This window comes from Bombina bombina, chromosome 6 (genome assembly GCF_027579735.1).
Source record: "Bombina bombina isolate aBomBom1 chromosome 6, aBomBom1.pri, whole genome shotgun sequence".
Taxonomy (NCBI): Eukaryota; Metazoa; Chordata; class Amphibia; order Anura; family Bombinatoridae; genus Bombina; species Bombina bombina.
Window position 1 is genome coordinate 1,071,912,002 of NC_069504.1, and position 17,847 is coordinate 1,071,929,848.

General features: G+C 38.8%; 1 protein-coding gene across 1 annotated transcript in view; it reads right to left on the bottom strand.

Annotated features, from left to right (window-relative positions):
- Positions 1–17,847, bottom strand: part of SYN3 (synapsin III) — a 694,683-nt gene that overhangs the window by 18,505 nt on the left and 658,331 nt on the right. Inside the window, exons 10-11 of the mRNA XM_053718968.1 lie at positions 11,129–11,263; positions 6,188–6,290 (exon numbers count right to left, since the gene is read on the bottom strand). Of these exons, the coding sequence (XP_053574943.1) occupies positions 6,188–6,290; positions 11,129–11,263 (238 nt within the window). The remainder of the gene's footprint in view (positions 1–6,187; positions 6,291–11,128; positions 11,264–17,847) is intronic.

Genomic DNA, 17,847 nt, shown 5'->3' on the forward strand with positions numbered 1-17,847 from the left:
TAGCTATGGAACCGCCATTAGATTGCTCTAACAAAAAGAGCTCAATGCCCAAAAGCTCCCTGGGTGCCATCTCTAGGGCCCTGCGCAGTGCAACGCTATTAGACACCTGGAGAATCCAACACCCCGAACAGAAGACATATAGCTTTTATTCAAACCCTCAGAAGTCATATTCCAGAATAGACCACATATTTATAGACCAGAGGAGCCTACCCCTAGTGAAGCACTCGGAAATTCTGCCGACCCCATGGTCTGACCATTCGATGGTAACGCTATCCCTGGCCCTACCAGATAAACCCCTATCTGACCCTCATTGGCGACTAGACGAAACGCTTCTACTGCAGCCACTAATTAAAGATAAAATTACGCGCTCGCTCAAAGACTATTTTTTACAAAATGCTATCCCAGATACATCCCCCGCCCTTGTATGGGAAGCACATAAAGCAGTTGTGAGAGGGGAATTCCTAAAGCAGAAATCTATTGCAAGGAAAAACTATAATGGGTAATATAAGATATTAATCCATCAACTCCGAGATATTGAGAGACTACATATGCAAGCCCCATCCAATGAACAGCACATAATTCAATTGACTAAGACTAGACGCGAGCTGAATGATCTACTCAATAGAGAGGCACAACGTAAGGCAACCTATTTAAACAAACTTTATTTTGTAGAAGGTAATAAGGCAGGTGGCTGGCTAGAGCCCTTAGAAATCGCACAAATAACCAATTTATCCGTAAATTGTCCCTTCCAACCACACAAGGGGAATACACCCACGACAGTAGAGCAATTGCAAATGTATTTGGAGATTATTACAAAAAGCTCTATAATATTCCTGCAACTCCATACTCCACAGACAACGAGGCAATAGACTCTTACATTCTAGGGGCCAAAGTTCCAACTCTACCTAACCATACCTCAAAGCAAATGGAGGGCCCCATATCCCTAGAAGAAGTCTTAGCAGCCATAAATAGTGCACCACTGCGTAAAAGCCCTGGCCCCGATGGCCTATCGGCCTCATACTACAAGCAGTTCCAGTCCATCCTGGCACCTCACCTCACTAATCTATTCAACTCCCTTGATAAAGATGGACTACTCTCCCATAACCTTTTAGAAGCACACATATTGGTTATCCCCAAAGCAGGAAAAAACCCCACGGAACCAAGTAGTTACCGCCCTATATCCCTATTAAATGGGGATATAAAAATATATGCCAAAATACTAGCGAACCGGATTAGCAAAATACTTCCAACTCTAGTGCATGTAGACCAAGCCGGCTTTGTTCCGCTCAGGGAGGCCAGAGACAACACGATTAGGGTTCTCCATTTAATGGAATTTGTAAAAACAAAACAAATACCCGCTGTCCTGGCCTCCACTGACGCGGAAAAGGCCTTCGATAGGCTGAACTGGCCTTTCCTGCTTAGCACACTTAAACATTTTGGCTTCGGGGAACTAATGATCAAACGAATATTTCACCTATATAATGGTCCCTCGGCAAAAGTCCGCGCAAATGGGGTATTATCACACAGCTTTCATATTCATAACGGGACCAGACAAGGTTGTCCGCTGTCACCCATACTTTTTGTCCTCACGATGGAGATCCTAGCTTGTCATATCAGGAAAAATCCAGACATACACGGTATTAACATTGGTCCAGACTCACACAAACTAGCTATGTTCGCGGACGACGTGCTGGTCACCTTAACGCTCCCCGACATATCCATGCCCAACCTGACCCTGGAATTTGACAAGTTCAGTAGATTTTCGCATTTTCACATAAACTATTCAAAGTCAGAACTCTTAAATATCTCTATGACTACCAATACCTTTGCAGCTTTCGCACCAGCGTGTCCATTTAAAATTCAAAACTCGCATCTAAAATATTTAGGCATAGTATTGTCCTCTAGTCCAGAGCGATGGTTCGCTCTAAACTACCGGCCCCTCCTACACTCTATACAGCACTCTCTATACTCCTGGAAGGACAAACCCCTGTCATGGTGGGGCAGGATACAGTCTATCAAAATGACAATACTCCCGAAAATGTTGTATATACTACAGGCAATGCCAATCGCCCTTCCTAAAACATTCATACAACAGCTTCAAAAAGCTGTGAATGCCTTTGTGTGGGGTAAATCTTGTCCAAGGATAGCGCGGGGAACAATGTATAGATCCCTCCAGAATGGAGGACTGGGATTGCCAGACATAAGCTTATATTATCATGCATCGGTGCTGCAGAGAATACTAGATTGGCATTGTAGAAAAGACTCTAAGGCATGGGTAGCGATTGATTCCCAGTTGCTTAGATCCCCTAACCCAGGCCCTCTTTGCTGGCTCCCTAAAATCAGGCGCACCCCTCCTTGCCAATCGTCTATACTCTATCGACATATATTTAGCACATGGGATCACTTAATCAAAACAGCCCTGACATTGTCTACACCTGCTTCCCCGCTTACTCCAATTTTCCCCAACATAGAACTGATGGGGGGCTATGATAACAGGAAAAAAGACACACTAATTACTGAGCTGCTAGACTCCGTTCCCATAGCACACCTGATTACGCAAGGCAAACTAAGAACTAGAGAGGAACTTGCACCAATTTTATTTGGCTCCTTTGTCCCGTGGCTAAAATATGCGCAATTGCGACACTTTATCATGACATCTCCCAATAAGGTAGACCTTCTAAGATTGCCGACACCATTTGAGCAAATCTGCTTAGCAGGGAAAACTGCCAGAGGTACACTTTCACTAGCTAAAGGGATACTCCAAAATGCACAAACCCCCTCACTTCCCCCATATGTAGCTAAGTGGCACAGAGAACTAGATATGGCGATAGATACTAAACAATGGCTACAAATATATCAGAACACACGTACCTCCTCCACTTCCCCTAAGGTTATTGAACTCAACTACAAAGTGCTTATGCGCTGGTACTTGACACCAGCTAGGCTAAACAACATTTACCCCGCCTCCTCATCATTATGTTGGAGAGGCTGCAATGAACGGGGCACCACTCTGCATATGTGGTGGTCATGCCCCAAACTTCACTCATATTGGGAGGGAATAGAGTCCACATTGGGAAAATTGGCAGAGGCGGCCTTCTTTCTAAACCCAAAATTGATCCTCCTAAACGAGACCCCCCCTCTCCAATGTAAAATTAGAAAAACACTGATACGTATTGGACTCAATAGCGCCAAATCACTGATCGCCCTATATTGGAAATCCCCCACAATACCATCACAAGACAGCTGGTTACAAAATACAGACAAGATGCTCTCATGTGAAGAATATGGCTATTTTAAAAGAGGTAAATCTGTATTTTATGCAGATATCAGATTTTACTGGGACTCTGTTACTGCCACTCAAACACAATAGACCCCCCACACACCAGACGCATCTTTAGAGTAAGGAAATTAGGAACACTTTCCGGAACATACAATTCTTTTTACGCCACTGGTGCGGATGTTTTAATAACTTAATCGCAAACATCACATCAGGGATGTCTCTGTCAGATACCCCCCCCCCCTTTTCTCCCATCCCCCCTCTCCCCCTCTGTTGCTTCTCTGTACTTATCTTTGGTTGGATTAGGGATTGATTTTAGACTTATGTATAAGAAGTTATAGCACATAGTAATTGCTTCACACCACCTATGACTTATGGGCAAGAATTTGACTAACATCTCCAGAAAACGAATATGGATAATAAAAGACTTTGTTAATGACTGTAACAACTGAGACATTATATTCCAGAAGCCCATGGATCAGATATCTGTTGTTTGAAAACTGTGGCTATTTGCAGTCTAGTCGTTTAGATCTTTACGATTTGTATGCTCAATTCAGATCCCTGTGATTTCTTTTCTTTTGTTAAAAGGATGTTTTATTTGTTGTCAAAATCAATAAAAATGTATCTTTAAAAAAAAATAATAATAATAATTTTGCAGTTTTAGTATTGAGGTTATGTAGATTTAATAAATGTGTTTTAAATAGGTGAAACTTACCATCACTTTAAACTTTAATAATTCAGAGTATACAATTTTAAAAAAGCCTTTCCATTTTACCCATATTATCAAATGTAACTCTGTTTTCCTTGATTAAAACTTGGTCCCTTTTAGGACATACTGAAATAGTCTCAGGAGTGTGAACATGTTTTGAGCAGTATATTTATAACATTGTTACCCACATTGTTGCAATTACTGCTGCCATATAGTGCTCTAAACATGAACACCCCTGAGACTACTTCAGTATGGTCCCATGGAAAGTAACTAAGGTTAAAAAAAAAAAAAAGTTATCCAGAGAAAGAGGTACATTTGATAATACATAATCTACATCTGCATACGCTGTTTCCTAAATGACAAAGAACTGGCAATGCACAGCAAGAGAGAATTCTTGCCAATACAGAAGATGAAATGTCCTGGGAAATGTGTTTGGAAGGTAAGTGAAATGGGGAAAAATGCAAACCTAGCTGTACTGAATTAAAAGGATGTAATCCAGAAGGACAACCCTTGAAGGAGCAGATCAAAAGAGAAGGGTAAAACCCACAATGGCCTAAGAAAAATAGAATGAAAAGTGTTCCATGTGTCTCAAACAGAATTGTTTAAATAAGGATTGTAGAAGTGATTGCCTTTTTTAGAAACCACGTTGACCAGAGCAAAGTTAAAATAAATCAGGGTTTAGAAATAGAAGCTTTAGATATGCTGGGGAGACAGATTAAGAATCCTGCCAATAGTAAAATCAAATCTGTCAACCAAAATGTGAAATTGAGGCTTGAACTAGACTAGCCTACTTGTTTTTATTTAGTATTATGTATAGAGTGATAGTACGAGGAAAAATATAAAAAAATTCTCAGGAATGGCATGTGTATCCACAGTATCCACAAAGGCTGCCTGAGGATCTTCAGTCCTGAAACTGAAAAGAGGAACCTTGAATTTTCAGTTAGAAGCCATAAGATTTACTGAGGGAGTGCCTCGGAATGCAATGAGTTTTAAAAAAGGGAAATCCTAGGGACACTAATATCATGCAGGGTAGAGATCACTGTGAACTATATTTGAAATAACAATTGGCCTGCAGAGATGGCTTATTTTACAGTAATTATACAATCAAATGAGATTAGCTTTACATACATATACCTAGGACATATATCGCAATAGATCTAGTTTGATTGTATAACGGACCATAATTAGCATAGTAGTACATATTCCTATATATATATATATAATTTATTTTTTTATTTTATAATATTATATAATACTATGTTGCTCAGGAGCTATTATCGATCCAAAAGTTTAGTTAAGATTCTATTTTGTTTTCACCATTAGTTTAGGCCTATCAATATGCACAATATTGATGCATACTTATTTTTACTTATAAACATGACTCTATATTTAATTTTAAACTTCATGCAATTGTAGTTACTATAAAAAAAAAGATTGGGCTCTTACCACTGACAGGTAAGAGAATCCTATATTTGTTCACTGCATGGTCAGTACAATTTATATATGATGTTTTTTTTATCTCAATAAATGTACGTAGTGAACTGTCTCATACGTACAATATGTCAGGGTATGTAAGAGAATAATGACATGATGTTAAGGGAGAGCTTATGGAAAGGGTATGTGGGAATTTTTGTTTTTTCATATTTAGAGCTTCTGGGGTGAGATACACCAGATATAAAGTGGATACTTCCTATATATAACTGTCCAATCCCAGAGCCAAAGTAGTATGTGAAAGTAATGTAGAAAAGTTCTGTGCCAGGAAGGACACTTGTAATTCACAGTAATAGAACTTAGCCGAAGAGAATCCATTCCATAGTTCGAGAAATAAAAAGGGAGCAGAGCTACAAGTAAATCAGCCTTCTCCAAGAGGAAACTTACAAAATAAACTGGGAAGTAGGCTGGAGAAAGAGGGTTTCCTACTTAAAATGTGAAAGTTATATAGAAAAGTTCAGGGCACTTACAGTTCTCCCTAATGGAACATGGAGTGTTCAGGACAGAGTATCTAAGGATGAAGAAAATTCAGTCTCCATAGGAAAACTTAAACAAAATGGAGGGAGAAGGAAGTGGGCTGGTGGAGGAAATAATTCTTTTTGATACTTCTTGTTTTATAGATAATAAAGTAATAATGATTGCAAAGGTTTCTTTCTAGTGTTGCTGTTGAGGGACTGTGAATATGCACTTCCATAGTCTCCAACCTGTACCTTGTGGAAGAGGCCTTGGTTGGGCAGGAAGCCCTCCTGCACCCTGTGGTCCTGGCTGTGGTTGCATCTGTGGCTTTAATGGCTGTGGCTGCATCTGCTGTGGCTGAAAGACAAACATTATTTTATTCACTTAGAATGAGCAACACAGATTTCAAGAATTGGCTAAGTGGACTCAAAAACCAGCTCCAAATACGGATTCTCATAAAGAACTGGAGACTTCATAATTGGAGTTTCCCATCTGTTGCTGAAGCAGTTACGGTGACTTAGTAAATATCATAGCAGTTTAATAAAACATGTTATATCTATGTTGCTAGAATGTCAGCCAGTGTGTTTATGACATATAGATGTGACTATGTTAATCATTCTGCACAGGTGTATTTAAAGGGATATGAAACCCCAAAATAATTAGTTTGTGATTCAGATAGAGCATAACATTTTTTAAAAAGTTTCCAATTTACTTCTAATATCAAATTTGCTTTATTCCCATGGTATTCTTTGTTGAAGAGATACCTAGGTAGATGTCTGGATCACTATATAACAGGAAATAGTGCTGCCTTCTAGTGCTCTTGCAAATGGATATCATTCTTGCAAAACTGCTTCCATATAGTGCTCCAGACACATGCATGCTCCTAAGCTTACCTCCCTGCTTTTCAACAAAAGATACCAAGAAAACAAGGAAAATTTGATAATAGAAATTAAAAATAAAGTTGTTTAAAATGATTGATCTATATTAATCATAAAGAAAAATGAGGGTTTTATATAAAAATTGAGATATTTCAATATGTTGGCCCTCATCCCTAGATAATACTCACTAGTGAAAGGGCTCTCCTAGGTGAGGAAGGACAGAAAAGACCACTCACCCACTTTTCACACTTAGCTATGTCCAGAACATTGTGGACAATAAAACAAGAGAAGGAATCCTGGTAAGTATTATGTAGGGATATTAGCAAAGATATAGAAATGAATATAGTTTGCATTTCATTTTTAGCTCTCTCTGGCTAATACGCTAATACTCAACCATGAAATGAATACAAAAGGAACACAAAAAGATATTTATTGTGACAAAACAGATTTCGGAGTTTTCCTAACTCTGCTGTAGCTGGCTGTTGAATATCCACCTTGAAATTCTCTCATATCCACCCTATGAAAAGATAAGTCACACTACCATGGTATTGGCTTCTGGTTTTGGTTGTCTTGGAGGAGACAAATTAGTCTAAAGTTCAATTCAGGTAACTCAATTTATCTGTTACCATGCAGAAGATCTTCCTGTGAAATTGCCACTCTGTTTGATACATTTGATTTATAATACAGATTTACTAGAAAGATGAACTGCATCTACCCATGGGCACACAAGAATGGTGATTTCACTTCCCTGTGAAAGAGCTATGGGACTCTTTGTCCTTCCTTTTAAAAGTATTACATTGTTGTAATGTTTTATGTGAGGATAATGATTGTTTTTTAAAGTAACTCTTGAATATGAGATGATTGCCTGCTACTGAAACATGGAGCTAGACATCCTTGAGGTCTATAGAGATTTAAACCACATTACCAGGAACCAACTTCATAGTCAATAAAATTCCCCCTTGAACCTTTTCTTCACAAGATACTTGTTTGATAACCTGAGGTCTAAAACAAACCTTCATGATCCATCCTTTTTTATTTAATTTTGGAAATAGCAGCTTGTCTATGTACTAAAAGAGAACTCATCTCTTCTGGTTCCTCTGGTAGTGATGAATTTACAAAGCAATACACCACCGAAATGTACTTGAACTCGTAAAGATAACCCCTCTAAAAGATGTCCAGAACCCATTTGTCTGAGATTGATTATATTTAAATGTGTCTCAATTAAGCCAGAAGTTCCCCAAAATAGGACATTCTGGACATTCACACTATCACAGTGATTTGTTCTTCTGGGCTAAAAAATACATTTCTGAAGTCCAATCTTGGTTACTCTATGGAGGTTGCAGCCAAGAATAAGATGTTGGCATCCTGGATTTAGAAACTTGTGGTTAAAGAAGGACTCTTACCACCAATTATTTTTGAAATCAGGGAATATAATTCTTTTCCAAACAGCACAGATATTTCATTTAGCAAATTAAAAATATTCACCTTAAATATGGAGTCTGTTTTACAGTGTCAACGCCAAATTAGTTCTCACCTTGGCCCTTGCATTTTTTAGTATTTCTGTAACTGATTCCATCCAGAAATATGTGCCTTTTCAGATATGAAAGAACTGGATGAAAGCTGTTCTCATGACCTGTTAACAAGTCTATGTTGCAAATTAGAGGGTGCATTCTCTGTAGCTTTAACAAGAGAAAACATAGTTAAAATTTGGTAAAATACTGCCAGATTTGGTCCATTTTCCTTTCCATAATGTCTCTAAAAACTTTAGAATCATCTGTGGGGAAACAACATTCTTTTATAGAAAGTTCTGTAATAGCAGCCTCCAATTTAGGATTGGAAAACAGTGATTTTACAGACTTTTAGAAACATGGAACTGTTAGCAAATGTTATCATATAAATTTCCTTTATTGCATCAGAAATAGTAATCACTACAGAACTTTAAGATAGACTTAGGGCTCATGTGAGACTCTTAACTGCAAGTTAAAAAGCAGTGGTCACCTCAGAGGTAGCAGAGTTAAAGCATACTGAAGTGCACAAAATCTAGGGGGCGGACACCAGTTGCTGTTAAATGCAGACATAGGGACTGATTTACCAAACCGTTAATTGGCCCCAATGCAGCTGTTTCCGCACGAGCCTTCAGGCTCACCGGAAACAGCAGTTAAGAAGCAGCGGTCTTAAGACCGCTGCTCCTTAACTCGTCCATTACCTCTGAGGTGGCGAACAGCAATCAACCTGATCGAATACGATCGGGTTGATTGACATTCCCTGCTAGCAGCCGATTGGCCATGAATCTGCAGGGGGCGGCATTGCACAAGCAGTTCACCAGAACTGCTTGTGCAATGTTTAATGCAGACAGCGTATGCTGTTGGCATTCAGCGATGTTGGGCGGGCATGATCCGCTCAGCGGATCATGTCTGCCCGACATATGATAAATCGGCCCCATAGGATGCTGCTTATACGTCCTGATACCTGGAGGTTGAAAAATGACACGCTTATTGGTTGCTAGCAGGGGGTGTCAATCAACCCGATCGTATTTGATTGGGCTGATTGCTGTCCGCCACCTCAGAGGTGGCGGACGAGTTAAGGAGCAGTGGTCTTAGGACAGCTGCTTCTTAACTTCTGCTTCAGGCGGACCTAAAGCGGAGTGGGTCGGAAGCAGCAACCGCTGCTTCATTAATCGACCCCTTAAAGTATTTAATAGATCTAATTTCTAAAAGAACAGAAAGCTTTAATACAGCTGGGACATTTGGTGAATTGGAGTCCATGATTTTCTTGAGACTTAGGGCCTGATTCTCTAAGGCTATCAATTCAGGTGAGATTATATAAAAAGCTCTGGCAGCACTTCACAGGATTCTCTAAACACAAATTTCACTTTGAAAACTCTGTATCTCAATAAGGGGCACCTAAATACAATATAGTGCTCAATAAAATAAGCAGTTTAAAAAGCATATTTAAAATGGAAAGTAAAAATGATATTAATAAATAATAAAATTGTATTTAATGTCATAAAGTAATGTCAAAATATGAAGTTAAAATTGTACAAAAATGTACAAAATTCAAAGGGTTTTTTCCTAATGTCAAAAAAGTTCCACAGCCATGTGAGTGGGTTGAACAGGGGTATTCTATGGCCGTGCCTGGAGTTTTCTCACAGGTGTCAGTGTATTCTCTAAGCATTTTTGCAGGTTTTGCTGTTATTTATTTTTAAATTTATGCTGGTGATTTTGTTTCAAAATGCTCAATGCACTTATTGCAGAAATAGGAAAAGATATACGTGAAACTAGAAGTGAACAAAACGTATGCTTAACAAAAAGGTTGACATGAAGAATTCACTCCATGCTGGCAAACTTTAAAGAACTGGCCTTTTGGACTCTCTACAAAGCATTCCAATGTTACTAGCAGAAGAAAATTGTGCAGAATTTCCACCATAACTTCTTATTGTGGAAGCCTCTCTGGGCGAAGGCATACAAAAAGCACAGTGAATAAGTTTTTGAAACATAAAGCCACCATAAAATAAAAAGAATACAATAGCATAAATATAAATTAACCTTTATCTTTGGGATTTAGAAACAGCAGAGCACTTTGCAGGTATTTATGTAGGTAGGTCCATATGAAGAAACTGAAAGGGGCCATGAATAGCTGCTTATTAGATGTCAGGAAGACACCTCAGTGTGTTCTGTTTGCAAATATATTCTATGGTATTTAGTGGCATAAACAAACAGCCCCCATGTTCCCACGCCATTGGGTCACTCTCTGTACGCACATACTACAGGTGTGAGCTATATATACTGTGCTATGGGTGCGTACTTGATATTATCCAAAATGGCAGTGCCCTTTAGAGCTTCCATGGCCAAAGGGATGCTCTGGAATAGCACTCGCTATACCAGCCTGGAGCAAGGCACCAACAACCAGCAGCAGTTTTTGAATGTCTGACCATCCAAGGTGACTATCAAATGGAAAAAAGCTGCCAATAAAGTAAAGTAGAATGTTCTTAGTACTGTCCATCTTGAGAGGAAAGTAAAAGAGAAGAGTGATAAGGGGTCAGTAAGGGCAGTCACTTTTAAGGGGGATCAAGGAGAAGTGATCTTTTCTATCCTATCTCCTTAAGGAGACAACTTTCAATGTTGAGTATAAGCCAGGATAAAACAAGGCTTTTTATTTTGTTCCTGTTTATATATGTATAACAGTGTTGCACAAATAGATGGGATCGATCTTTTATATTTTTGAGTGACATTTTCCATATGACATTAGTCTGATCTGAGTAATTCTCTATTGCATCCATGGTCTTATCAGCAGCTTTTAAATAAATTATATGTTTACCTGGGGTCTGGGTGGAGATGTAGTTGCAGGCTTCATCTGAACTTGCTGGGTCATCTTAGTGATCACGAGATCAGCCACAAGCTGACGATCATCCTCCACATGTTCTCCAATCAGAGGCATGGAGCTGTCCATCACCTGGATCCAAAAAAGTGTTATAGGTCATAATAAAGTGAAATTAACATATGCTCCCAACTGTCATAGACGGAACCTACAGCAATCTACCTCTCCTGCACTTAAACCTTTCCTTCCCGCTTAGTCCCATCACCATATTTCATGTACAGACTGGTTACACCACGCTGTGCTGCCACTCATCTAAAATATTAATGTTTTTTACTTCTTTAAACTTCTTTGGCTGCTAAGCCATTTCCCACCTGTGTGCTAAGCTGGTTTTGAGCTTTTTGTTGCAGTTCACGTTTAAACACTTTTAGTTTTAGGAGTAAAGTTTGTGTGAATAAACTATATATTGTTTTTTTCAGCAGACCTAGCAGATTCGAACTATACCATTATTATATGTGTATGTATCATCAGATTTAAAAAATAGTGCATAAAATGTGAAAAAGTGTATTTGTTTACTCCTGACAATAAATAATAGTATGTATTAATTTTATTTTTCTAAGCTCTACAATCAAAACCTGTGTGGATAAATATTTGTAGTAGGTAACCTGTCTGAAATAAGCAGAAATATCACTGTTTTCCCACTGTTTTATTGCAGACATGTCAATTTAATAAATGATCAAAAACAGCATTTTAGAATTTACTGTACTGTTTTCAGCAATTAAACAGTTCTATCCACCTGAGAAATTAAAATGGGGTACACAAAGCACACATCTGCAGAAAGTACACCCCTTGGTGCATCAAATGAGGGGCTACAAGTATTTCTAGCATGAATTTGGGGTGCACAGCAATTAATGAAATATGTTGCATTGCTTAAAAAATATAATAATACTAAGCAAAGAGCCATATTCCACTTATTATTACATTGTCTAATTTTGTGCTAGCAATACATATAGCCCCTCATTTGATGCGCCAAGGGGTGTACTTTCCAAAAATTTGTTCTTTATTTAATGAATCTTAGTTTCCCAGGTTTCTACAGCTGTCTGATTGCAGACATAACCCATAAAAGTTGAACAACTATTTTTTTTTCTACTATTTCAAGTTTGTCATGTCTGCAATTAAACAGTTCTAGCCCCTTGGAAAATTAAAATATGGTACACAAAGCACACATTTGTATAAAGTACACCCTTTAGCGCATCAAATGAGGGGCTACATGTATCTCTAGCACATAATTGAGGTGCTTAACTAAGGAACTCTCACTGGTCCAACAGCGGATTAGGGCTTTTTACTAAGCCTGATGAAACAGCCTTTGCTGGCTGAGAAACGCGTTGCTATCTTTTAATCTTTTAAATAAAGTTTTGCTACTTACCACTTGTTGCCTGCTTGTTCTATACCGTGTAATCCCTAATCCGCTGTTGGACCAGTGAGAGTTCCTGACTGCCGGTGATTAAGTCTACTTGGTGACCATATTGATCCCAGTTCGCCTCTGTAGCACCAAGGGAGGTGCTTCTCCAAATGTGAGTGTTTTTCATTATTATATCATCTTTTTGCATCAGCAATGCAAGGCCATATAGGCACCCTTCTGTGCTTTGTATTGTCCTCTACAGATTATCACACATTCACCGGAGGTCAGTCTTCTGGGTGACCGCTTTTGACCCCAGACTACTCCTTCTACACCACTAGGGGTGTCTGATCTCATGTGAGTGCAACCATTTCACCCTCATCATATCAAAATATATCCTACAATATTAGGCCATGTGGCGCTTCTGTTTTCCTTTTTTCGCTGCAGATTGCTGATTCTGGGTCGCAGCCTTGATCCTCCACAGACAGCTGCCTTGATTGTGCCAACTGATTTACCCACATCATTACCATCTACAAGTTATTTAAGGATTTTTCTTTTAATCAACTGTAGAATATATGTATTTTTGATTTACCATTGTGCATATTGATACACAAGTGCTACCATACTTATTGGCACCATTGTGTAGGAATTTCCAGTGTACACATTAGGGGCGCCCCCTATTATTTTTCAACACCAAACAATACAGCCTGCAAGGTGTGGTTCCCTTATTAACAGTTTCACTGCTTGGCCGCTCACAAAACTGTTGTTAGAGGGAACACTGACTGCTACCCATGGCAATATATTTGTTTAGAAAACAAACTGCTGAATGCATATGCCTAGAAATCACAATAATTTAGAAACTATATTCAATCCCAAATCATTTCCTGCCTAGACTATTAGAAATGCATTTCTAATTGGCTTTCTGATTATATGATTATTCTTACTCAAACATATAGTGAGTGATGTCATCAGACTAATCTGTTTCATGTGATTCTCTTTTGTTCTTTACATCATCTCTCTATAGCCTTCAGAAGTCAAGGAACATAGAATTATTTTTAGGAACATAGAAAAAAATAAGTAAATTAAATAACTTTGCCTCTTTATACTTCCTCAGGTTTACCTATCATCTACATTAATTAAAGGGACAATCTAAAGGTAAAATTGCATGTTCTGATTCATTACAGAATGTTTACTGACTAGCTTACTATGGGCTAGATTACAAGTGGTGCGCTATTTACCACTCCTGCAAAAGCATTATCTTTGCTAGAAGTTAACTTTTTGTCCACATCTTTGCTAGTATTGTAAGTTGAAAGTAAAACGTTTGTGTGCGAGTGAAACCCAAATGCATGCAAGGAGTTGGACATCAGATATCGATACTGGGTTAACATATTTTCCCCATAGACTTCAACGGAGTGTGCAAATTAAAAACACCTTACACCTATACTCGCACGCTAACTGAGCTATTAAAGGGACAGTCTACTCCAGAATTGTTATTGTTTAAAAAGATAATTCCTTTATTACCCATTCCCCAGTTTTGCAAAACCAACACTGTTATATTAATATACTTTTTACCTCTGGGATTACCTTGCTTCTAAGCCTCTGAAGACTGTCCCCTTATTTCAGTTATTTTGACAGACCTGCAATTTAGCCAATCAGTGCCCTCTTATAAGTAACTTCACGGGCTTGAGCACAATGTTATTTGTATGGCACGTATGAACTAACACCCTCTAGCTGTGAAAAACAGTTAAATGCATTCAGATAAGAGGTGGCCTTCAAGGGCTTAGAAAGGTACCTAAGTTTAGCTTTCAACTAAGAATACCAAAAGAACAAAGCAAATTTGATGATAAAAGTAAATTGGAAAGTTGTTTTAAATGACATGCCCCATCTGAATCATGAAAGTTTAATTTTGACTAGACTGTCCCTTTAATATTGTACATTCCAATGTTATTTATAATGAAATATATGTAATACAGGTAGAAAACCCTTTATCCAAACTTCTTGGGACCGGAAAAGGTTTGGATCCTGGAATAGTTTGGATTTTGAAATATTGCATTTTTAAAACTGGACAGTTTAAAAAGGAGATGGGACCATTTGTACTTTATTAGAACCTCTATAATAATTATTAATATTTTTTACATTATTTTTCTATTTAATATTTACATACTCCTTAAGATAACTGTCTTCAAGTGCACTAACCCGAAACCACATTACACCTACAGCGCTAAACCTGAATTGCAATTTGCATATTTTATATTCTAATTTTCTTCACATAGAAGAAAATGTTATATATATATATATATATATATATATATATATAATTATTATTTTGAAAACTATATATCTATACCTGTATATCTATATGAATATATACAGGCAACAAATCGGTAGGATTTTGGGCATTTCCCCTTCTTCAGTGCACAATATAAATATAAATTCAGTGCACTTCTTCAGTGCACAATATAAATTAAAAGATTCAAGGAATCTAGGAATCTAGTAAAAACTCGGTGCGTAAAGGGCAAAGCTGAAAACCACTTCTGAATGCACATGATCTCAGATCCCTCAGACATCATTGTCTCAAAAACCATCATGAGTCTGTAATTAATATCCGGACATGGGCTCGGGAATACTTTAGTAAACCTTTGTCAGTCAACACCATTCGCCACTGCATCCACAGATGCAAGTTAAGACTTTACTTTGCAAAGCAGAAGCCAAACATCAACACTGTCTAGAAGCGCCACGACTTCTCTGGGCTCAGTCTCATCTGAGATGGACAGTAGCCCAGTGGAATTGTGTTTTGTGGTCAGACGAGTCAACCTTTCAAATAGTTTATGGAAATAAACAGCTGTCGTGTTGTCCGGGCCAAAGAGGAAAAGGTCCATCCAAACTGTCTAAAAGCTAACATCTGTCATGGTATGGGTTTGTGTCAGTGCCCATGGCATTGGTGACTTGCACATCTGTGAGGGCACCATTAATGTAGAAAGACATGTATACATTTTGGAGCAACATATGCTGCTATCCAGACGTCCCTGCATTTTCCAGCAGGACAAAACCAAACCACATTCTGCCCGGATTACAAGCGCATGGTTGTGTAAGCAGAGAGTGCTAGCATGACCTGCCTGCAGTCCTGACCTGTCTCCGATTGAGACTATGTGGCGCATTATGAAGTGCAAAATACTGTCTTCAGTGCCCAAACACTTAATAAGTGTTATTAAAAGAAAATGTAAGGTTACACAGTGGTAAACAGTCGACTGTCCCAACTTTTTGGTGTGTGTTGCATTCATCACATTTGAAATGAATGTATATTTTAAAAATGCTCTGCTTCAGTATGTCACAGTACATGTTGGCATTCATGGTTCCCTCAATGAACTGTAGCGTGCCAGTAGCACTCATGCAGGCCCAGACCATGACACTCCCACCACCATGCTTGACTGTAGGCAAAGCACACTTGTCTTTGTACTCCTCACCTGGTTGCCACCACACATGCTTGACACCATCTGAACCAAATAAGTTTATCTTGGTCTCATCGGACCACAGGACATAGTTCCAGTAATCCATGTCCTTACTCTGCTTGTCTTCAGCAAACTGTTTGCAGGCTTTCTCGTGCATCATCTTTAGAAGAGGCTTACTTCTTGGATGACAGCCATGCAGACCAATTTAATGCAGTGTGCGGCGTATGGTCTGAGCACTGACAGGCTGACCCCCCACCCCTTCAACCTCTGCAGCAAAGCTGGCAGCACTCATACACCTATTTCCCAAAGACAACCTCTAGATATGACGCTGAGCACGTGCACTCAACTTCTTTGGTCGACCATGGCGAAACCTGTTCTGAGTGGAACCAGTCCTGTGAAACCGCTGCATGGTCTTGCCCACCGTGCTGCAGCTCAGTTCCAGGGTCTTGGCAATCTTCTTATAGCCTAGGCCATCTTTACATCTTTATATAGAGCAATAATTCTTTTTTTCAGATCCTCAGAGAGTTCTTTGCCATGAGGTGCCATGTTGAACTTCCAGGGACCAGTATGAGAGAGTGTGAGAGCGATAACACCAAATTTAACACACCTGCTCCCCATTCACACCTGAGAACTTGTAACACTAACAAGTCACATGACACTGGGGAGGGAAAATGGCTAATTGGGCCCAATTTGGACATTTCCACTTAGGGGTGCGTGTACTCACTTTTGTTGCCAATGGTTTAGACATTAATGGCTGTGCGTTGAGGGGAAAGAAGATTTAGAGTGTTATACAGGCTGTACACTCACTACTTTACATTGTAGCAAAGTGTCATTTCTTCAGCATTGTTACATGAAAATATATAATAAAATATTTACAAAAATGTGAGGGGTGTAATCACTTTTGTGAGATACTGTATATTCTGCTTTGTTTCTATGACACAAATCTCAGTTACCAGTTTGTATTTGCTATGATTATTCAGTCATTTCCCACAACTGTTTGATATACTCTTCCCCCGATGATTCAAACTTCGCATTTTCAGACGTGTTTTTTCTCACCGACCCACGCAGGGGCTGCCCTGCTGGAATTATTGTAAAAAAGGGGCAGTCCCTGCGAGTGACGAGATGTCTTCTATTAAAAGTAATGGGGCTCGCTGGAAAGGGACACTTTGCACTGAGGAGCAAAGTAAGCAGTGAGCAGGGGGAGCAATTTAAAAATTAAATCCTGCAGCGAATATAAATCGCATTATGCTGCTTTCTGCGTACAGCACCTTACAATCGACTATATTTTCGTATGCATGTGTTTGTCTATTGAGGTTATAAGTATTTTCAGTGTTTTGAGAAAAGCTCCCCACCTTTAAGTTGGTTAAAAAAAAAAGAGTGAGATCTGCAGTGCGAAAATCTTTACAGAATTACACTGGGATTAGAGAGACAATTTCATATACGCCCATGGAACGCACATGTTCAGACCATTTTACGAACAAAACAACAATTACACTTTGTATTTTGTACTTATATATACGAATTTCTGTGAGTTTTTTGCATATCCAGTGTACTTAAATTACAATTTACACTCAGCTAGATTACGAGTTTTGCGTTATGAGTGAAAAACTATCGTTATGCTTCATAAAGCTGCTTTTTTTCCCCAACGCTGCTATTACGAGTCTTGTCAGTATAGGTGTACCGCACACCTTTTTGGCCGTCACGCAACGTCAGTACCGCACTTTTAAAAAAGTCCTTTTTTCAATGGGACTTCCATAGCGCCAGAATTACGAGTTTGCCTTGGAGGCCAAAAAGTGAGCGGTACACTCTATAACCACAAGATCCGTACTGCTATTTAAAGTCAGTAGTTATGAGTTTTACGTTACAAAGCTGTA